This window comes from Marmota flaviventris, chromosome 6 (assembly GCF_047511675.1).
Source record: "Marmota flaviventris isolate mMarFla1 chromosome 6, mMarFla1.hap1, whole genome shotgun sequence".
Classification (NCBI taxonomy): domain Eukaryota; kingdom Metazoa; phylum Chordata; class Mammalia; order Rodentia; family Sciuridae; genus Marmota; species Marmota flaviventris.
Window position 1 is genome coordinate 60,757,723 of NC_092503.1, and position 24,441 is coordinate 60,782,163.

Below are 24,441 nucleotides of genomic sequence, written 5' to 3' on the forward strand. Positions count from 1 at the left end.
AGAGCCGCCCCCCACCCCCCTCGCCTGCCAGGTAGGGGAAGGGTGACCACAGACAGAAAAGGCCCAGTGGCCCGCGGCGGGACAGAGCTTCCAATCACTCCTGCAAGGTAGGCGGGCCTGCGACCCACCAGCAGAAGAGGAGCAGCCGCCTGCTGAGAGGCTGAGCTGCCCCCTCCCCCTGCGCTGGCATAGTAGAGGGAACTGGGACCAAACACAGAGCAGGCCCAGCGGCCTGCTGAGGGGCAGAGCAGCCCCCCACCCCCCTCGCCTGCCAGGTAGGGGAAGGGTGACCACCGACAGAAAAGGCCCAGTGGCCCGCGGCGGGACAGAGCTTCCAATCAATCCTGCAAGGTAGGCGGGCCTGCGACCCACCGGCAGAAGAGGAGCAGCGGCCTGCTGAGAGGCAGAGCCGCCCCCTCCCCCCCGCGCCTGCAAGGTAGTCGGAACTGAGACCACCATCAGAACAGGTCAGACCTGCAACCGAGAGACAGAACAGGCCCAGTGGCCTGAGGAAGGGTAGAGCCGCCCCCCCCCACGCCTGCAAAGTAGGCGGACCTGCGACCCACTGGCAGTACAGCCCCAGAGGCCTGCAGAGGGGCAGTGCCGCTGCCTGCGCCTGCAAAGTAGACAGAACGGCGACCACCGACAGAACAAGCCTAGCGGCCCGCAGAGGGACAGAGCCGCCGCCCGCGCCTGCAAGGACGGCGGACCTGCTACCGACTGGCAGAACAGGCCCAGCGGCCTGCCGGCGTGGTAGGCACATTGCCCCAATTGGCGGAGGGGCAGAGCCGCCGCCCGTGCCTGCGAGGGAGACTTTGCAACTATACAAGACCAATATAAATATATAGGGGGAAAATTCAATAGCACAACAGTTTCACCAAGAAGAAAGGAACGCGAACAGTATGAAGAGACAAGGAAAGAAAGGACCACAAGCATTGCAGGTCAACTCAACTTTAGAAGAGGTAATAGCTGCAGCTGATGGAATGTCAGATAAAGAATTCAGGATATACATGCTTCAGATGATCTGGAGTCTCAAGGAAGACATCAGACAGCAAAATCAGACAATGAAAGATCACTTCAACAATGAATTACATAAACAAATCCAAGAAGCAAAAGATCAACTATACAGGGAAATAGAGGTTATAAAAAACAAACAAACAGAAATCCTAGAAATGCAGGAAGCAATAAGCCAACTTAAAAACTCAATGGAGAATACTACCAGCAGAGTAGAACACTTAGAAGACAGAACATCAGACAATGAAGATAAAGTATTTCAACTTGAAAAGAACATAGACAGCTCAGCAAGACTGTTAAGAAACCATGAGCAGAACATCCAAGAAATATGGGATAACATCAAGAGACCAAATTTAAGAGTCATTGGGATACAGGAAGGAACAGAGTTTCAAACCAAAGGAATGAGCAATCTATTCAATGAAATAATTCGAGAAAACTTCCCAGACTTGAAGAATGAGACAGAACCCCAAATCCTAGAAGCCTACAGGACGCCGAATGTGCAAAATCATAAGAGACCCACACCTAGACACATTATAATGAAGATGCCCAACATACAGAACAAGGAGAGAATTTTAAAAGCTACAAGAGAAAGGAAGCAGATCACATTTAGGGGTAAGCCAATCAGGATAACAGCTGATCTTTCAACACAGACTCTGAAAGCTAGAAGATCCTGGAATAACATATTTCAAACACTGAAAGAAAATGGGTTCCAACCAAGAATTGTGTTTCCAGCGAAATTAAGCTTCAGGATGGAAGATGAAATTAAAACCTTCCACGATAAACAAAAGTTAAAAGAATTTGCAGCTAGAAAACCATCTCTTCAAAACATCCTTGGCAAAACATTACAGGAAGAGGAAATGGAAAATAACAATGAAAACCAACAGTGGGAGGTAGGACACTAAAGGGGGGAAAATAATCAAAGTGGAAAACAAACCATGTTTAGTAACATAAATAAACAAATATGGCTGGAAGAACAACCCATATCTCAATAATAACCCTAAATGTTAATGGCTTAAACTCACCAATCAAGAGACACAGGCTAGTAGAATGGATCACAAAACAAGACCCAACAATATGCTGCCTACAGGAGACGCATTTGATAGGAAAAGACATACATAGGCTGAAGGTGAAAGGTTGGGGAAAATCATATCACTCATATGGACTTCGGAAACAAGCAGGAGTATCCATACTCATATCAAATAAAATAGATTTTAAGCCAAAGTTAATCAAAAGGGATAAAGAGGGACACTACATACTGCTCAAGGGAACCATACACCAACAAGACATAACAATCATAAATATATATGCCCCAAACAATGGTGCAGCTATGTTCATCAAACAAACTCTTCTCAAGTTCAAGAGTCTAATAGACCACCATACAATAATCATGGGAGACTTCAACACACCTCTCTCACCACTGGACAGATCTTCCAAACAAAAGTTGAATAAGGAAACCATAGAACTCAATAACACAATTAATAACCTAGACTTAATTGACATATATAGAATATACCACCCAACATCAAACAGTTACACTTTTTTCTCAGCAGCACATGGATCCTTCTCAAAAATAGATCATATATTATGTCACAGGGAAACTCTTAGACAATACAAAGGAGTAGAGATAATACCATGCATCCTATCTGATCATAATGGAATGGAACTGAAAATCAACGATAAAAGAAGGAAGGAAAAAGAATATATCACTTGGAGAATGAACAATAGGTTACTGAATGATCAATGGGTTATAGAAGACATCAAGGAGGAAATTAAAAAATTCTTAGAGATTAATGAAAACACAGACACAACATATCGGAATCTATGGGACACATTGAAAGCAGTTCTAAGAGGAAAATTCATTGCTTGGAGTTCATTCCTTAAAAAAAGACAAAACCAACAAATAAATGATCTCATACTTCATCTCAAAATCCTAGAAAAAGAAGAGCAAAACAACAGCAAAAGAAGTAGAAGGCAAGAAATAATTAAAATCAGAGCTGAAATCAATGAAATCGAAACAAAAGAAACAATTGAAAAAATTGACAAAACTAAAAGTTGGTTCTTTGAAAAAATAAACAAAATCGACAGACCCTTAGCCATGCTAGCGAAGAGAAGAAGAGAGAGAACTCAAATCACTAACATACGGGATGAAAGAGGCAATATCACAACAGACACTTCAGAAATACAGAAGATAATCAAAAATTATTTTGAATCCTTATACTCCAATAAATTAGAAGATAGTGAAGGCATAGATAAATTTCTTAAGTCATATGATCTGCCCAGATTGAGTCAGGAGGATATAGACAACCTAAACAGACCAATATCAATTGAGGAAATAGAAGAAACCATCAAAGGACTACCAACTAAGAAAAGCCCAGGACCGGATGGGTATACAGCAGAGTTTTACAAAACCTTTAAAGAGGAACTAATACCAATACTTTTCAAGCTACTTCGGGAAATAGAAAAAGAGGGAGAACTTCCAAATTCATTCTACGAGGCCAACATCACCCTGATACCTAAACCAGACAAAGACACTTCAAAGAAAGAAAACTACAGACCAATATCTCTAATGAACCTAGATGCAAAAATCCTCAATAAAATTCTGGCCACTCGGATACAAAGGCACATCAAAAAAATTGTGCACCATGATCAAGTAGGATTCATCCCTGGGATGCAAGGCTGGTTCAATATAAGGAAATCAATAAATGTTATTCACCACATCAATAGACTTAAAAATAAGAACCATATGATCATCTCGATAGATGCGGAAAAAGCATTCGACAAAGTACAGCATCCCTTTATGTTCAAAACTCTAGAAAAACTAGGGATAACAGGAACATACCTCAATATTGTAAAAGCAATCTATGCTAAGCCTCAGGCTAGCATCATTCTGAATGGAGAAAAATTGAAGGCATTCCCTCTAAAATCTGGAACAAGACAGGGATGCCCTCTCTCACCACTTCTGTTCAACATAGTTCTCGAAACACTTGCCAGAGCAATTAGACAGACGAAAGAAATTAAAGGCATCAAAATAGGAAAAGAAGAACTTAAATTATCACTATTTGCAGATGACATGATTCTATACCTAGCAGACCCAAAAGGGTCTACAAAGAAACTATTAGAGCTAATAAATGAATTCAGCAAAGTGGCAGGATATAAAATCAACACGCATAAATCAAAGGCATTCCTGTATATCAGCGACAAATCCTCTGAAACGGAAATGAGGACAACCACTCCATTCACAATATCTTCAAAAAAAATAAAATACTTGGGAATCAACCTAACAAAAGAGGTGAAAGACTTATACAATGAAAACTACAGAACCCTAAAGAGAGAAATAGAAGAAGATCTTAGAAGATGGAAAAATATACCGTGTTCATGGATAGGCAGAACTAACATCATCAAAATGGCGATATTACCAAAAGTTCTCTATAGGTTTAATGCAATGCCAATCAAAATCCCAACGGCATTTCTTGTAGAAATAGAGAAAGCAATCATGAAATTCATATGGAAAAATAAAAGACCCAGAATAGCAAAAACAATGCTAAGCAGGAAGTGTGAATCAGGCGGTATAGCGATACCAGACTTCAAACTATATTACAGAGCAATAGTAACAAAAACAGCATGGTACTGGTACCAAAACAGGCGGGTGGACCAATGGTACAGAATAGAGGACACAGAAACCAATCCACAAAACTACAACTATCTTATATTTGATAAAGGGTCTAAAAGCATGCAATGGAGGAAGGATAGCATCTTCAACAAATGGTGCTGGGAAAACTGGAAATCCATATGCAACAAAATGAAACTGAATCCCTTTCTCTCGCCATGCACAAAAGTTAATTCAAAATGGATCAAGGAGCTTGATATCAAATCAGAGACGCGCCGTCTGATAGAAGAAAAAGTTGGCTACGATCTACAGTCGGTGGGGTCGGGCTCCAAATTCCTCAATAGGACACCCATAGCACAAAAGTTAATAACTAGAATCAACAAATGGGACTTACTCAAACTAAAACGTTTTTTCTCAGCAAAAGATACAATAAGAGAGGTAAATAGAGAGCCTACATCCTGGGAACAAATCTTTACTCCTCACACTTCAGATAGAGCCCTAATATCCAGAGTATACAAAGAGCTCAAAAAATTAGACAATAAGAGAACAAACAACCCAATCAACAAATGGGCCAAGGACCTGAACAGACACTTCTTAGAGGAGGACATACAGTCAATCAACAAGTACATGAAAAAATGCTCACCATCTCTAGCAGTCAGAGAAATGCAAATCAAAACCACCCTAAGATACCATCTCACTCCAGTTAGATTGGCAGCCATTATGAAGTCAAACAACAACAAGTGCTGGCGAGGATGTGGGGAAAAGGGTACACTTGTACATTGCTGGTGGGACTGCAAATTGGTGCAGCCAATTTGGAAAGCAGTATGGAGATTTCTTGGAAAGCTGGGAATGGAGCCACCATTTGACCCAGCTATTCCCCTTCTCGGTCTATTCCCTAAAGACCTAAAAAGAGCATGCTACAGGGACACTGCTACATCGATGTTCATAGCAGCACAATTCACAATAGCTAGACGGTGGAACCAACCTAGATGCCCTTCAATGGATGAATGGATAAAAAAAATGTGGCATTTATACACAATGGAGTATTACTCTGCATTAAAAAATGACAAAATCATAGAATTTACAGGGAAATGGATGGCATTAGAGCAGATTATGCTAAGTGAAGCTAGCCAATCCCTAAAAAACAAATGTCAAATGTCTTCTTTGATATAAGGAGAGTAACTAAGAACAGAGTAGGGTCGAAGAGCATGAGAAGAAGATTAACATTAAACAGGGATGAGAGGTGGGAGGGAAAGGGGGAGAGAAGGGAAAATGCATGGAAATGGAAGGAGACCCTCAGAGGTATACAAAAGTACATACAAGAGGAAGTGAGGGGAAGGGGAAAAATAATACAAGGGGGACAAACGAATGTCAGTAAAGGGGGCAGAGAGAGAAGAGGGGAGGGGAGGGGAGGGGAGGGGAGGGGGGATAGTAGAGGATAGGAAAGACAGCAGAATACAACAGACACTAGTATGGCAATATGTAAATCAATGGATGTGTAACTGATGTGATTCTGCAATCTGTATATGGGGTAAAAATGGGAGCTCATAACCCACTTGAATCAAATTGTGAAATATGATATATCAAGAACTATGTAATGTTTTGAACAGCCAACAATAAAGAAAGAAATGAGGGAAAAAAAAATAAATAAATAAATAAAATGGACAGGGATGTAGCTCAGTGGTAGATAGCCCCTGAATTCAATCCCCAGTTTTTTTAAAACCAATAAATACATACATACATACATAAATAAATAAATAAATAAAACAAAAAAAAAAAAAAAAAAAATCGTTTCTTATTCTGTTTGTTACGTAGGCCAAATTAATTGCTTTCCACTATTTTCATTTGGAAATAGCTTTGAAAAATACTTACACATGTATGAGAATTTTAAGTTTTGCAAGGAAAAAATCGTAATTATAATGTTTAAAATAATAAACACCAATGCTCAAAATAAATAAACCAAAAAAAAAATTAAGGGTAATAGTTCAATAAAGAATCCAAATGAATATCTTTATTAGAATATTTCTGAACCTCTGTGTTTCTCAGGAATTGTAAAATAGTCAAGCTAATAAATTATAAGTAAATATAATTATAATTTATACAAATTTACAAAATTATAATTTATACAAAAATAATATAAGTATATATGTGTATAGATAGATAGATAGATAGATAGACAATCTCAACATGTCTTCACTAAAGTTAAACACATATTAACTGGCTTAGGAAAAAAAAAAAACAGCCAGGTGCAGTGGTGCGTGTCTATAATCCCTGCATCTCAGGGGACTGAAGCAGGAGGATAGCAAGTTTGAGGCCAGCCTTAGCAACTTAGGCCTTAAAGTAACTTAGTGAAAATCTTTCTTAAAATAAAAAAAGTAAGAAGGACTAGGGATATAGTTCTGTGGTAAAGTGCCTCTGGGTTCAATCTCCAGTACCCTAATGAGAAAAAAAAAAAAAAAAAAAAGTTTGCCCAATGTCTTCAAGACAAAAAATTTTAGATGGTTAGCAATAGATGATATAAAAACATACAAATGAGTTAACATCTATAGGAATAAAAGCAAAAAATAGTCAAACAAATCTGGAATAGAGAGACCATAAAAACGTAAACCAGATGAAATCATGGAACTAATAAAATTTTATCACAAATTCAAACTTGAACTTCTAACAAACAACCAAACCAGAAAAGAAAATATGATGAAAATATAATATGTAGAGTTCATAGGTTAAGACACACCAGTGGCTCAGGAGAAACAGCTTCTCCTGGGACTGAGCCCTGAGAGAAATTTCTCCTGTTCGTCCTCATAAGGGGGACACTGTATAAATTAGTAGACAAGGTTCTCAATTATACTCTACAAGAAATACAATGAGTGGAATGTCATACAACTCTTTCTTCTATGGCTGCTTGACACATGTCATGGTCTCAATACATAAGGTCCAGGTTCAGAAAGATCAGTTCTTCAACTACTTCAACCAGTGGGCTATGAGGGAGCTATGTGAGCTCCTATGTGGGCTATGTGAGCGCTCTGATGCTTGGTTTTGAACCTTAAGTAAATTCAAAGTGTGGAGCATCTAACAAACTGCATCTTTTTCTGGGGATGTCAATTCACTTATCTAAGGGTTTTATAAGAATTAGACAAGGGAAATTCATGGCTATTCTTTGCCAAGAATTTAGAGATTCTTTTATTTATTTATGTATAATTATTTTAATACTGAATGATCCTATTTCACGATGAGTAATTAATGATAAGATGAACTGATGATTTATTTAACCAATTAATGAAAATTCTTATATGGTAATACCTGTGATTTTTCATAACAAAGTTTAACAATCAGCTATACTTTCATCTCTAAAATATATCCTGAGCCAACAAATGACTTTCTTTCATGATAGGAATAGCAGAAAGAATAGAAAGAAAATGTATTTGTGTGTGCACATATGTACAATCTTTAAGAATTTTCCACTTTTTTCTTACATCAGGCATGCTTGGTCTATAACTGTAATTGACCCAATCTGAAATAATATATAATCATAAGGATGGTTATATTATACAGTATGAAGTAAATTTTGCATTTTTATGAGTCCATATGTTCTGTTTTATGTTAAATGTTAATATAATTAAAATAACTAGACATTATATTTCAGAACCATAAATCTAAAGAACTGCACTTTAAGCCTCTCAAACTAGATATAATTTTAGTGTAGTTCAAATGACACTCATATTAAAAATGCATTTTATGTCTTGTTGCCTAAAATATGAGCATTCTATGAATTTCTATATGTCTACATAAATGAAAAGTTAACACACATAAAGATTCAGTAAGCTAAAAGTTAACAATATCATAAATTAAACTTTCATAGGTCACAGTCTTTCATGTTTACTTCATCATAGATATTTTTATGGATATTCCACTTATGAATAATCAAAACAATATTTTTTTTATATTTTTTAGTAAAAATCTTAATTTTGCTTGTTTCAGGGTAGAGGGGAAGTTTACTTTAAAAGATAAAAGTAAAATATCACCAGATAGAAAAACTTCAATAATTTTACTTCATTCACCTTGAGCACAGAAGTGATAAAGTAGAGTGCTTCTCGGACTTACCTCTTTAATTAGGCTCATGAAACGGGTCCCAAAGCGCCAGGGTTTGTGGCGATTACACTGCAAGGAGCTAACTGTCATCTGGGGAAACTGCTGGACTGCCACAGACACGACGTGCACAGCATCATACATTAGAGCAGCATCCGTCTGGAAGCAGAGGAAAAGTAAATAAGTGTTAAGTACACCAGTGGAGCCTGAGGTACTTGGTTTGGAACTGGAGAAAAAGATGGAGTGAAAGAAATGCATATGCTTTTCCTTATATTGCATAGAAAACATTTTCTCCAGCATGCTATTCTCTAACTTAAGTTACTACATAGGCTCCATTAGAACAATACATGCACCCAGCCTTTCTTTCCTGAAGTGATAACCCAGTTAGTTATTCTCCTGACATCCTTGTTGGAGTTGGAAATATTTGAAGACATTCATTAATTCCCTTTTGTCTCTATTACACTTTACCTTCTACAAACACACACCCCTGTGCACACACAATGAATGTAATTGCTAACATTGTCAATGGTTAACTCACACATCACATAGGAAAGAAAGTAAATAAGTAAGCAGTTCTCTTGTATGGTAAGAAGAAAAGAGATTTTAAAGGAGATTCTCTCAAAAAAGCTTGCTAATATAAACCCTGATCTTTTCTTCAACTCAGTTTTTCAAAGAGTTGTAGCTCAGAAATGATGCTACAGTTTTGAACATTAATACATTTATTAATCCCTTTTCAGGAAGCTAAGTTTAATCCCTGTGCTGTTGTCTTTTCTTGAAATTTCCATATGAATAAAAGTTCATTTGGCTTCTTAAGTAAAATGAGTATGAATTCTACTGTGCTGCACCTGCTCAAATTACCAAGTACCTTAGAGGCTGATGGTAAAAAATAAAATGTTTATAAGTCACAATAAACCAGGGGCTCAGAGGCTCAACAACTGTCAAGTGCTATGTTAAACGAATCCTCACATTGTTTGACAGATCCATGTCAGGTTCACTACCTACAGAAGGGGGTCATATGAGAGGGTACCAATGAACTTTGAGCCATCTCTTTAGCATGCTTTAGAATAAAAACTGGTGTTTTTTTCTTTCATTCACACAAATAGTGAGCTGTAAAACATGAATTTCAAAATGAATAGAAATCCTTTAGATTATAGTGTTTTACACAATACAAAATAAAAGAAGTACACATAGTAGCTTTCATGGACATGGATCCTAAGGAGTTTTACCACACGAAATAAGATGGCTAAAGAGCACAATGGAATGACAGAACATAATAATACTCTTTATACTTCTTAAGTCTTTAAGGAATATAACTTGAATTCATAACATTCATTTTATAAATACTAACTGACTAAGTTCATATATCCTGGCTGAATAGTGAAAATTAGTGTCATGGAGCAAATTAATACAGGCATATAATAGTAGTCTAAGGATTAGATTAATAGCTGTCTAATAGTTGTCGTTAGCCTGACTTAGAATTCTAATAATGTATGTTATATCACAAAGGTAGTCACAAAAATAGTTATCAAAATATGAAAGATACATTTTGATCTCAAAATTAAATGATTTTTTAAATGTATCACTGTTAACAAGAGTATGAAGAAATGACTTCTTTCAGATATCATTGAAAAGTTTCACAATTTCACAATATCACCACAAAGGAGTCTTTAAAATATACATGTTCATTCTAATCTGGAAATTTCCCTAAGAAAGTCAGAGATAAGAATCAACTGTATTTATATTCATTGTTTTTAAAAGTCTCACAGAAAATCTTTAAAAATTGAAAGCATAAAGTACTTTTTTTTTGCATCACAACACCAGAAAACCAGAAATTAATAACAAAATCTTTAGAAACCATAAAAAAATGGAAACAAAACAGCTTACTCTTAATAGATCAAGAAAGAAATTAAGAGAGAAAATAAAGTAAAATTTGTTGAAAAAAAATTGAAGAGACAAAACATATTAAGAAACATGAAATATAGTAAAAGCCATAAGAAGAGGTTTATAGGAATCAATGCCTACATCAAAAAGGCAGAAAGATTTCTAATAAACAACGTATCACTATACTTAAAAAAAATTGGAAAAGCAAGAACAAACCAAATCCACCACTAGCAGAAGGAAAGAAATAAGAAAAACTAGAGCAGAGATAAATGAAATATAGAGTTTAAAAATGATACAAATATCAATAAAAAAGTTGTTTTTTTTAAATAGATAAACAAAACTGACAAAGCATTAGCAAGACTAAAAGAAGACTCAAATCAGAGATGAACAAGGATGCATTCCACTGACAGCAAAGGAACACAAAGATCATCAGAAATTATTAGGGACAAATATATACTAACAACTTTGAAAAACTGAAAGAAATGAACAATTTCCTAGATATATACAGTTTAACAATATTGATTTATGAAGAAATATAGACTGAAAACATCAGCAATAAAAAGTTTCCCATCAAAGAACAGTCCAGAACCAGATGGTTTCACTGCTGAAATCTACCAAACACTTAAACAAGAGGAGAAAATTCTTCCAAATTTATTCAAGGAGGCCAGCATCACCTGATACTAAAACCAGACAATACAACAAAAAAGAAAGCTGCAGGCCCAAATCCTTGATGAACATGGATTTAAAAATGCTAGAAAGCTGAATCCAACAGCACATTTCAAAGATTACCTCAGGGATTCAATATGGTTGAACAAAGACATAAACCATATGATCATCTTAATAGATGAGGAAAGAGTATTTGATAAAATTCAACAACCTTTGATGATAAGAACACTGAACAAATTAGAATTAGGAACATACTTCAACATAATAAAGGATATTTAAAACAAGCCAACAGCTCACATCATATTGAACTTGGAAAACTTAAAGCATTGTAATTAAGATTTTCAGCTCATTAAAATAAATTAGTTAATTAATAATATTTTTTTTAAAAAAAAGGTATGGATGCCCACTTTCACCAGTTTTATTCAACATAGTGCTGGAAGTCCTAGCCTGAAGAATTAAGTAAGAGAATGAAATTGAGGGACTCCAAATAGAAAAGGAAGAAGTCAAATTATCATTGCTTATAGATGACATAATTTTATATATAAAAAACACAAAGAGTGCACTAAAAATATTAAAAATAATGAAAAAATTGAGCAAACTAGCAGGATACACAAAAATCAACATACAAACAAATTGTGTTACTATGCAGCATTAGTGAATTATCTTAAAAAATCAAGAGAGTGATCTATTTTTTAATATCTACCAAAAAATAAAATAGCTAGCAATAAATTTCACCTAAGAGGTGAAACATCTTTACAATATAACTATAAAACATTGTTGGAAAAATTGAAGAAGACACAATAAATGGAAAGATATCCTGTGTTCATGGATTGTTAGAATCAATATTGCTAAAATGTTTATAAAACTTAAAACAATCTGCAATTTCATGCAACCCTATCAAAACGACCATGATTTTCTTCATGGAACTAGGAAAGACAATCCTAAAATTTGTTTGGAACCATAAAAAAACCTGGACAGACAAAATAACCTAGAGGAAAGAAAGAAAGAAAAAGAAAGGAAGGAAGGAAGGGAGGAAGGAAGGAAAGTATGAGGCATCATAATATCTGAATTGCAAACATACTGAAAAGCTATTTTAATCCAAACAGAGTGGTGTTGGCTTAAAAACAGGCATAAAAATTAATGGAACAGAATAAAAAACTAGAATTCTGTGCATGTACAGTCAAATGATTTTTGACAAAGTGCTAAAAACATGAAATGGAGAAAACAGTATTTTCGATGAATGGTTCTGGAAAAATTGAATATCTACATGCAGAATGAAACTAGGCTCCCATCATCAGTTACAAAAATCAACTCAAACTGGATAAAGATCTTCAGTGTAACTAAAAATTGTGGAAATACTGGAAGAAAACAGTGGAAATGCTTCAGGACATTTTAGTGGGCAAAAAGTTTTGGTAAAACCCCCAAAATCACAGGAAATAAAAGTAAATAGACAATGGAATACATAAAACTAAAGCTTATGCAAAACAAAGCAAACATCAATGACCTACAGAATGGTAGAAAATATTTGTAGTATGTAAGTCTGTCAAAGGGTTAACATGCAGAATACTTAAGGAACACCAAAAGCTCCCCAAAAAAAAAGGCGATTAAAAATTAATTTAAAAATTGACAATAGATATGAATAAACATTTATAAAAAGATACACAAATGGCCAACATGTACATGAAAAATGTTCAACTTCATTAATCATCAGGTAAATAAATGCAAATCAAACTACAATGAGATATCAACTCACTCCAGTAAGAATGCTGTCAAAAAGACTAATATGCTGGTTAGGATGTGGAGAAAAGGGAACCCTTGCACACTGTTGATGGAGATGTAAGTTAGTAAAGCCATCATGGAAAACAGTATGGAAATTCTTTAAAAAATTAAAAATAGAACCATCACATGATCCAGCAATCCCATCAATGGATATATACCCAAAAGAAACAAAGTAGGTCATTTAGAAAGTCAGCAACATTCATCAGGGACAATTTCATTCATGGAGAAGATTTCTGAGAGTCAAACATAATGGGTTTAGGGAACGTAAGCTCAGGGAACTACATTTAAAGAAATTTCGAAACAGAAAATGCAAATAAGTATATATACATGGACCCACACATGTGTCTATGTATATGTGCATATATACTAGAGTCACACCATGTTATGATAACTGGTAGTTTGATTTCTAAAAATCTTAAGCCTTCTTATAAGTGACAGCATGTAGATAGTAAACCTTTGAAGATGTACCTTTGCATATCAAAGATTATTATGTTAAAATATTATTTGGTTCAAGAGAAGTTGAAGTGAAACACAATTTAAATTTTAAGTATGGTTAGGAAAGACCCCGTCATAGACCTACATTCCCAATCACTGGCTCTGAGGAACAGCCAGCCACACTCTCTTCAGAAATTCTTGTTGCCACTGACTATGACTACTTATTAGTAAAATATCATCACTATAAAGATTAAAAAGGAATGACTTACAGATGATCATACAAAATCTAGTAATGGAGTTAAATAGAGGCCCAAAAATGATCAGAGAAAATTAATTTTCAAAATAAAATAAAATATGAAATAGAGAAACCAAAGGCAACAAATATATATTAGACTGCAAGAAGAAATTACAGCAGAACGTAACTCAAAGAAATCCTGACCCCAGCAGGATGCAAGATTAGTTCAAAAGTACAAAATTAATTTAAAAACTAACATTTTTAATCTTTATTTCATGAATGTCAGAGGAAGCCTAATTCTTAACTCCTCACAATACCATGTTTCTCAAAGCCCCTCTTCTCCGCTCTAGTTTCCTTGCTCAGAAGAAGATTTTCTGCTGCTCAGAAGAATTTCAAAAGGCAAAGACCCTGGAGTGTCTTTCAAGCTTGAGCTTAAAATCCCAAGATTTTACTCTTACTCCCAAATCTGGAGGTTTATTTGCTTTTGATAAATCTTCACCCTCTCATATTGACTCTATAATCATTTGCCCTGACTTTTGTCTTGACAAATAACAGGAGGAAAGAAAAGGAGGGTGAAACACAGAAGGAGAAATGTGAGGAGAACCAGGTTAAATTATTTTGTCATTACTTTAATAACATTGTTATTACTATTAAGTAACATTGAATGCTTTATGCTGCACACCTGTGATTACATGCATTATATCACTTATTTCTCACAAAGACCATATATTTTAAAATCATTATTATCATAAAGGAAGATACTGAAGCTTAGGAAGATTAAAGTAATCTTCTCTCAAGTTCTCATCATGAAAATATTGGCAAAAAGGAGACTCAGGCAAAGCCTAATTCTTACAACCTCTCTCTGAGGATCATAACACACTGCCTTCCACAGGCCTTAGTTCCAACAAGTCTATAAAGGTGGCAAAGGAGGAGAAGCAGAGAGGGAAGGTATTATGTTTGGGGAGTGCTCTGATGAGAACCAAACAATTATGATTCCCACTGAGGGTGTGTTTCTGAGATGGGACTGAAAATTAAAGTTAAATTGGTCCCCCAGTCAGTGTTGTTGTTGTTGTTGTTTTTATTTATTTTTTACATATCAGAGCTACTCTAAAAAGTACTCAAGGGTTAAAAAAGTAAAAATTGTAATTTCATGAATTGAGTTAAAATCGAAATATGTGAACAATTTGGTTATTGAAGCCCATGTAAGGTGAACATATAAATCTGTAGTCATTTGCATCCTAAACTACAAAGTCAAAATCTAAGTTTAGGGATGAAGCTTGATCATCAGTGAAGACCAGACAATCCACTCCATTTTCTCTCTTTGAATTATAGTTAATCATATACACATTTGAATTATAATTACATATGTATGTATGTATGATATAGATGCAAATATAGATAGATAGATAGATAGATAGATATACACTTACTTGAAAGTTAGAAGAGTTGTACACCCTGGGAGTACATCCCAGAAGTACAGATCAGGTAGGTAGAGACAGAGCTAAACAGCACAGAACTTAGTGTAAAGCTCCATAGTTAATTTCTAGTTCACACATCTGTCATTTGGATTGGGAACCATCCCAAGATCCTACCTCAGAATAGATTCGAATTGGAGCTTTATTTTCCTTTCCAAAATAAATTACTTAGTGGACAAACAATGTCAGCAAAAAATTTGTTTTGAAAATCTTTAAAATTATGCAATGGTATCCTACACATTTCAGTAGAACTAATGTGATCTTTCTAAGTGTGTTGCTTGAAAAGACCATGAGAAATGCCTGAAAATACATTTAAATATGAGCTAATCTTCTCACTAAGTTATTGCTGAATTTATCTTATACTTAATCTAATTATTTTCAGGAATGGAATGTGTAACAGATGCAGGTGTGTAAGGGACAAATGTTAAATTCTATGGCTAAGTAATTGCAACAGAAATTGGTTTATTCACCCAGTGACATTTCATCAAATCTCAAGTAGCTTTTATTTGCATAAAGCATGAAGAAAACATAATCAATCAATTCTGACCTACATACAAACATAGAAGAGAACATTGGTACATAAAATTTCTCAAATATACTAAAGATTCCTCCTAGTGAAAATCAATCAAAGCATTTTTTCTTTCTCATGGGGAGGCATTCTTTCAGAATGTTTTTGTCCCTTAAGTAGCATGACTTTAGGGTACCCCAATTGGATATTGACTGGGAGAACTTATAACACAGCATTTTCAAAATTATTTTCTCTATTGTTCCAGTTGAGGTTATATTTGTATTAATAAGTCATTCTTTGTTTAAGGCTTCTTACATAGCAGAGATCTTCTATTCTAAAAACTCACCCAATATTGTATGTAATAATGTACCTTTAAAATAATAACTCTTAATAGTGACTGTGATGTGTATTCACATCATGATTATAGTGATGGTTTCATATATGTATATTGCATACAAGTATGTCAAAACTTACCAAAATGTAATTTTAATATGGGCATTTTAAAGAATGTACTTTGTACTCCAATACAGCTGCTAAAAATCAAAGCATTATTGTGCATTTTTTGGAAAATAATTAATATTTTTAATTTTATCCTATATGCATCTAAAATCCTTCCCATTTAGGCATTACTGATCTACATCTTCTTTCTTACACATTTAAATTTTAATAAAACTCTTTTCTAAACTTTCTGTTTTCCATTCCAGACCATAAGCATTTTTTAATGGTAACAATATCTAGTTTATAATACTCAAGCAATATTCCATGTATTGCCTTACCAGTAATAAGTATATAAAAGCATTTTTAAAATAAATACATGAATTTAACAAGATTTAATTTAAAGAGTGAAAAAAAATAGGTATTAGTGAGCTCAGAGTAACAATTGTGCTTTGCTATCTAGCTAGAATGTATTACCTCCCAGAGGTACAGTGAACCAAATCTGCCAGCAGCTCTAACCTGGGAGGAATGTGAGTGCAGCCTCTGCCCCATTTCTAAATGAATTTATAGTAACAGTTCTGTGAACACATTTATCTTTCCATTAAATAAGTGCAGGCAGGTCTCCTTTGAGATCTGAATGCTAGCTGGCACGTGGCAGATCCATTCTGGAACTCCTACGTCTCAGATTTGCTCATTTCTGAATTTCCATCTGAGATACAGTACATAGCACAAAGAGATGCATGTCTAATACATGGGGAAAAAGTTTATGATTCTGGCGCATTCATTGACTTCACTTTTAAACAAAACAAATAATACATATTTCTTTAAAAATTCATTTTGCCTTGTTTCCTCAATTTATAGTTGGAAATATAAATGATGATCTGCTATAGCTCTTTCTTGCTGGAAACACCACTTTCAAAAACCAGATCGTTTCAGAAGAAAAATAACTATAAATGTTGATTCTTCAATTAGAAGATACAGACATTAATACTGATGGGCAAAGGGGTGGATACAGACATGGAACGCCCCCTTGCACAGTCAGCAGAAGCCTAAAGGAGAGGGAGAATCATACGCTTTTCTGAGCAAGAGGGAGGAGGTCACACCTGGAAGGCAAGCTGGCGTTCACTCATTCAGCTGGCACACTGCACTTAGCACTGTGCCCACACAAAACAAGAGCATGGTAGCTGCTAACTGAAGTGAGAGACTGATGAAGAAATGCCCTTAGAACCAATGGGGAGACAATTGTCACAGACAATTCTCACTGTTACACTGCAGCTGCCATTATGCATTCACTGTTGCCAGCTCTTTGTACCACTCTAAAACTGAGTGCTTTACCAGCAGCTGTGTGGACTGCACAGACTGCATGAGATAATACATTAAAGCAGTTTGCACAATTCCTGGCCCATGGTCCATAGGCAGGTGTTCAACGATGATGGTGATGATCACCAGAAGACTGGTAATCTCCTCAAGAGGGATATGGTCCAAAACAAAGAACTGGTTTAGAAAGTATAATGCTTCAACTCTTCTGCACCCACTGTTAGCCTAAATGAGTGAACAGGCTTCATGCTGATCAAGAAAACAGATCACGTTCTAGAAAAAGAAGAAGAAGAAGAAGGAAATTACCATATAACACCTTGATCCCTATAAAATGTGGTTTGTGCATATACCAAAATTTAGCTGAAGTCAGAGCTAAAAAAATTTTGAATACACATTGGTTACTGACGATTTAGAATTTAAGAATAAAGATAAATAGCAAAATATCATAGTGTTTTGTGTTTAATAAACAATGTGCTGCTGTTGGAAAATAATTTCATACCAGCAATGTAAACTGGGACAAGTGTCACTCATTTTTTTTTTTTTTTTACATTCCAGTTTCCTCATGTATAAAAAGGAAAGAATTGAACCAGGTTGATTGTAAGATGTCCTGTGATTTTCATTCATAGTCCTAGGAAATCCACATTTTATTCTGATTTTATATTTCTCTTTATATTTCAACTGTTACCATTACCTGACTTCCCACTATAATTCTTAATGCTTTATGTGGTCTCTAATAATGTTTTGCGTCAACATTTCATGAAAATAAGGGAAATCAAAGGTCACTTTTCGTCCATCATTGTCAGTGTTCATACTTCCCCCAATTTCTTCCAGGAATAAACCTGCTGATGTTTATATTATAGACTGTTCTTTGGTGTGACTTTATCATTGTTAACATTTTCATCTACATTAAAACTCTCCCTGGCCTCCCTACTCTGAAAAGGAATACTAAAATCCTTTCTTCCCTATCTAAAGTAATTCCCTAATACATAGTATTTTACCTTCTTTTGATTCCTCTCTCATAGTAAGATGCTGCATCTGCCTATGCTTCATGATGTTGAACTAACCAGAGTGATTTCTATTTTGTAGATTAATTGAATTAAAAGAGATTCCAGATGTTGCATGATGAAAGATCTTTAAAAACAGTATGGGATAAATAAAATAGGAAGGAAGATGGCGGCGAGGGGAGTGCATTGCCCCCGTGTGCTGCTTCACTGTGTGGGAGTATGACAAGTCAGGACGGCTAAAGGATATCTTGTTAGGAATTTCCAGCAATAGTGGGGTGATCCGGAACCTGGAGGAAGGATTTCCATCGCACGAGGATCAGCTACGGGGACTCAAACGTGAGAGGTTTGTCGCACGGAGGGTAACACTGCTTATTCAGCAAATCGCCCCGCGGCTAGAGTCTGCAGAGCGCGCTGGGATAGAGACGCAGGGTTACAGCGCTGCAGTTTCTGCCAGCCGCGCAAGCACCGTACTCAGGGCTGAATTCTGGGTTCGAGACGGGGGAAGGAAGCGGTCCATCTCGGTTCTCCACACCGGTCAGACCACAGAGGAGGCCAGCAGCCACCATGTTGGTAAACTGACGTCACCACTCCTGTTTTCGACTGACCGCAGCTCATTCAGCCATAGAACAGGTAATTTCAGGCTGCAATTCGCCTGCGGCTTGCAGACAGATTGCTAGGGTTCAGCGCCTGGGTGCTTCTTAGAACCTGATCTTATTGGAGTGAACACCGAGCGCGGGGCGGCCGAGTTCCGGCTCCCGGAACCGTCCTGGAACCGCCCTGGCCCAGGGCTGCTGAGCCTGCGGAGGCTGCTTCTTGGACCCTGCTCCTATCAGAGCATACAACAAGCACTAAGCAGCCGAATTCCGGCTCCCGGAACTGAGCCCGCGGGGACTGCTTCTTGGAGCTTACACTTATAGGAGCTTACACAGAGCACGGAGTGGCCGAGTTCCGGCTCCCGGAACTTCCCTGGCCCGGGGCTAGGAGCCCACGGAAACTGCTTCTTGGTCCGGGTCCTGCTGAGGGCCGGTCAGGACCCACCCGGTGCTTTGGTTGCCCGGCAAGGGGAACGAAATGCTGCCATTCGCATAGGATACCAACATGGCAGAGATCTGATGTCTGCAGAAAGCGGCGGAGGAGGGAACTTCATCAATACCAGCGGTGACATAAGCAGTTGGTCTCCTGGTAGGGGGGGTGAGGCACAGTCACCCAAGTCTCCTCAATTTGTCGTCGAGCCAGAGGGGAGGAGCCGGGCCGCCGCCAGCACCCGGAGCAGGCCCAGCGGCTCGCCAGCGTGGTGACCGCGTGACCCCAATTGGAGAGGGGGCGGAGCGGAGCCGCCACCCGCACCCGCAAGGTGGGCAGACCCGCGACCCAGTGGTACATGGGCGTGGTAGGAGGGGCAGGGCAGAGCCGCCGTTTGCGCTTGCAAGGTAAACAGACCTGTGACAGCCTGGCGGGTCAGGCCCAGTGGCCTGCCAGTGTGGTACACACGTCACCCCAACTGGAGTAGGGGCAGAGCAGATCCTTCTCCCACGCCCGGATCAGGCCCTGCCGGTGTGGTGGTCACGTGACCCCAATTGGAGTGGGGGCGGAGCGGAACCGCCACCCGTGCCCGCAGGGTGAGCAGACCAGTGATCAACCTGCAGATCAGGCCCAGGGGTCCGCAGGCGTGGTAGGAGGGGCAGGGCAGATCCGCCGCCCGCGCCTCCAAGGTAGGCAGACCTACAACAGACCGGCGGATCAGGCCCAGGAGCCTGCCGGCGTGGTACAAACACCACCCTAATTGGAGTAGTGGCAGAGCAGAGTCGCCGCCCGTGCCAGGAACAGGCCCAGCGTCCTGCAGGCGGGGTAGTCACGACACCCCAATTGGAGTAGGGGCAGAGCAGAGCCTCCACCCGTGCCCGAAAGGTGGGCAGATCTGCGAACGACCAGCGGGACAGGCCCAGTGGCCTGCCGGTACGACAGACACGTCACCCCATTTGGAGTAGGGGCAGAGTAGAGCCGCCACCCGCGCCTGCAGCGTAGGCAAACCTGCAACCGACCGGCAGATCAGGCCCGGTGGCCTGCCGGCGTGGTACACTCATCACCCCAATTGGAGTAGGGGCAGAACAGAGCCGCCGCCAGCTCCCAGAACAGGCCCAGTGACCTGCCGGCGTGGTAGCCACGACACCCCAATTGGAATAAGGAGAGAGCAGAGCCGCCGCCCGCACCTGCAGGAAAGATACGCAAGCAGTATGAAAAGACAAGGAAAGAAAGGACCACAAGCAATGCAGGTCAACGCAACTTTAGAAGAGGTAACAGCTGCAGCAGATGGAATGTCAGATAAAGAATTCAGGATATACATGCTTCAGATGATCTGGAGTATCAAGGAAGACATTAAACAGCAAAATCAGACAATGAAAGATCACTTCGACAACGAATTACGCAAACAAATCCAGGAAGCAAAGGATCAACTATACAGGGAGATAGAGGTTATAAAAAACAAACAAACAGAAATCCTAGAAATGCAGGAAGCAATAAACCAACTTAAAAACTCAATGGAGAATACTACCAGCAGAGTAGAACACTTAGAAGATAGAACATCAGACAATGAAGACAAAGTATTTCAACTGGAAAAGAACATAGACAGCTCAGCAAGACTGTTAAGAAACCATGAGCAGAACATCCAAGAAATATGGGATAACATTAAGAGACCAAACTTAAGAGTCATTGGGATACAGGAAGGTACAGAGCTCCAAACCAAAGGAATGAGAAGTCTATTCAATGAAATAATACAAGAAAACTTCCCAGACTTGAAGAATGAGACAGAATCCCAAATCCTAGAAGCCTACAGGATGCCGAATGTGCAAAATCATAAGAGATCCACACCTAGACACATTATAATGAAGATGCCCAACATACAGAATAAGGAGAGAATTTTAAAAGCTACAAGAGAAAGGAAGCAGATTACATTTAGGGGTAAGCCAATCAGGATAACAGCTGATCTTTCAACAAAGACTCTGAAAGCTAGAAGATCCTGGAATAACATATTTCAAACACTGAAAGAAAATGGGTTCCAACCAAGAATTGTGTATCCAGCGAAATTAAGCTTCAGGATGGAGGATGAAATTAAAACCTTCCACGATAAACAAAAGTTTAAAGAATTCGCAGCTAGAAAACCATCTCTTCAAAACATCCTCGCCAAAGCATTACAGGAAGAGGAAATGGAAAATAACAATGAAAACCAACAGTGGGAGGTAGGACAGTAAGGGGGGGGGGAATAATCAAAGAGGAAAACAAACCATGTTTAGTAAAAGAAATAAACAAATATGGCTGGAAGAACAACCCATATCTCAATAATAACCCTAAATGTTAATGGCTTAAACTCACCAATTAAGAGACACAGGCTAGTAGAATGGATCACAAAACAAGACCCAACAATATGCTGCCTACAGGAGACGCATTTGATAGGAAAAGACATACATAGGCTGAAGGTGAAAGGTTGGGAAAAATCATATCACTCATATGGACTTCGGAAACAAGCAGGAGTGTCCATACTCATATCAAATAAAATATATTTCAAGCCAAAGTTAATCAAAAGAGATAAAGAGGGACACTACATACTGCTTAAGGGAACCATACACCAACAAGACATAACAATCATAAATATTTATGCCCCAAACAATGGTGCAGCTATGTTCGTCAAACAAACTCTTCTCAAGTTCAAGAGTCTAATAGACCACCATACCATAATCATGGGAGACTTCAACACACCTCTCTCGCCACTGGACAGATCTTCCAAACAAAAGTTGAATAAGGAAACTATAGAACTCAATAACACTATTAATAACCTAGACCTAATTGACATATATAGAGTATACCACCCAACATCAAGCAGTTACACTTTTTTCTCAGCAGCACATGGATCCTTCTCAAAAATAGATCATATATTATGTCACAGGGCAACTCTTAGACAATATAAAGGAGTAGAGATAATACCATGCATCTTATCTGATAATAATGGAATGAAACTGAAAATCAACGATAAAAGAAGGAAGGAAAAAGCATACATCACTTGGAGAATGAACAATAGGTTACTGAATGATCAATGGGTTATAGAAGACATCAAGAAGGAAATTAAAAAATTCTTAGAGATAAATGAAAACACAGACACAACATATCGGAATCTATGGGACACATTGAAAGCAGTTCTAAGAGGAAAATTCATTGCTTGGAGTTCATTCCTTAAAAAAAGAAAAAACCAACAAATAAATGATCTCATACTTCATCTCAAAATCCTTGAAAAAGAAGAGCAAAACAACAGCAAAAGAAGTAGAAGGCAAGAAATAATTAAAATCACAGCTGAAATTAATGAAATCGAAACAAAAGAAACAATTGAAAAAATTGACAAAACTAAAAGTTGGTTCTTTGAAAAAATAAACAAAATCGACAGACCCTTAGCCATGCTAGCAAAGAGAAGAAGAGAGAGAACTCAAATTACTAGCATACGGGATGAAAAAGGCAATATCACAACAGACACTTCAGAAATACAGAAGATAATCAAAAACTATTTTGAATCCTTATACTCCAACAAATTAGAAGATAGTGAAGGCATAGATAAATTTCTTAAGTCATATGATCTGCCCAGATTGAGTCAGGAGGATATAGAAAACCTAAACAGACCAATATCAATTGAGGAAATAGAAGAAACCATAAAAAGACTACCAACTAAGAAAAGCCCAGGTCCAGATGGGTATACAGCAGAATTTTACAAAACCTTTAAAGAAGAACTAATACCAATACTTTTCAAGCTACTTCAGGAAATAGAAAAGGAGGGAGAACTTCCAAATTCATTCTATGAGGCCAACATCACCCTGATACCTAAACCAGACAAAGACACTTCAAAGAAAGAAAACTACAGACCAATATCTCTAATGAACCTAGATGCAAAAATCCTCAATAAAATTCTGGCGAATCGGATACAAAAACATATCAAAAAAATTGTACACCATGATCAAGTAGGATTCATCCCTGGGATGCAAGGCTGGTTCAATATACGGAAATCAATAAAAGTTATTCACCACATCAATAGACTTAAAAATAAGAACCATATGATCATCTCGATAGATGCCGAAAAAGCATTCGACAAAGTACAGCATCCCTTTATGTTCAAAACTCTAGAAAAACTAGGGATAACAGGAACATACCTCAATATTGTAAAAGCAATCTATGCTAAGCTTCAGGCTAGCATCATTCTGAATGGAGAAAAATTGAAGGCATTCCCTCTAAAATCTGGAACAAGACAGGGATGCCCTCTCTCTCCACTTCTGTTCAACATAGTTCTCGAAACACTGGCCAGAGCAATTAGACAGACGAAAGAAATTAAAGGCATAAAAATAGGAAAAGAAGAACTTAAATTATCACTATTTGCAGATGATATGATTCTATACCTAGCAGACCCAAAAGGCTCTACAAAGAAACTATTAGAGCTAATAAATGAATTCAGCAAAGTGGCAGGATTTAAAATCAACACGCATAAATCAAAGGCATTCCTGTATATCAGCGACAAATCCTCTGAAATGGAAATGAGGACAACCACTCCATTCAAAATATCTTCAAAAAAAAAAAAATACTTGGGAATCAACCTAACAAAAGAGGTGAAAGACTTATACAATGAAAACTACAGAACCCTAAAGAGAGAAATAGAAGAAGATCTTAGAAGATGGAAAAATATACCCTGTTCATGGATAGGCAGAACTAACATCATCAAAATGGCGATATTACCAAAAGTTCTCTATAGGTTTAATGCAATGCCAATCAAAATCCCAACGGCATTTCTTGTAGAAATAGAGAAAGCAATCATGAAATTCATATGGAAAAATAAAAGACCCAGAATAGCAAAAACAATGCTAAGCAGGAAGTGTGAATCAGGCGGTATAGCGATACCAGACTTCAAACTATACTACAGAGCAATAGTAACAAAAACAGCATGGGACTGGTACCAAAACAGGCAGGTGGAC

General features: G+C 37.6%; 1 protein-coding gene across 3 annotated transcripts in view; it reads right to left on the reverse strand.

Moving 5' to 3' along the window:
• Grik2 (glutamate ionotropic receptor kainate type subunit 2) overlaps window positions 1-24,441 on the reverse strand; it is a 677,012-nt gene that overhangs the window by 302,414 nt on the left and 350,157 nt on the right. For all 3 annotated transcript variants that reach the window (XM_027928184.2, XM_027928185.2, XM_027928187.2), the window contains exon 7: window positions 8,723-8,866. In XM_027928184.2, the coding sequence (XP_027783985.1) occupies window positions 8,723-8,866 (144 nt within the window). The remainder of the gene's footprint in view (window positions 1-8,722; window positions 8,867-24,441) is intronic.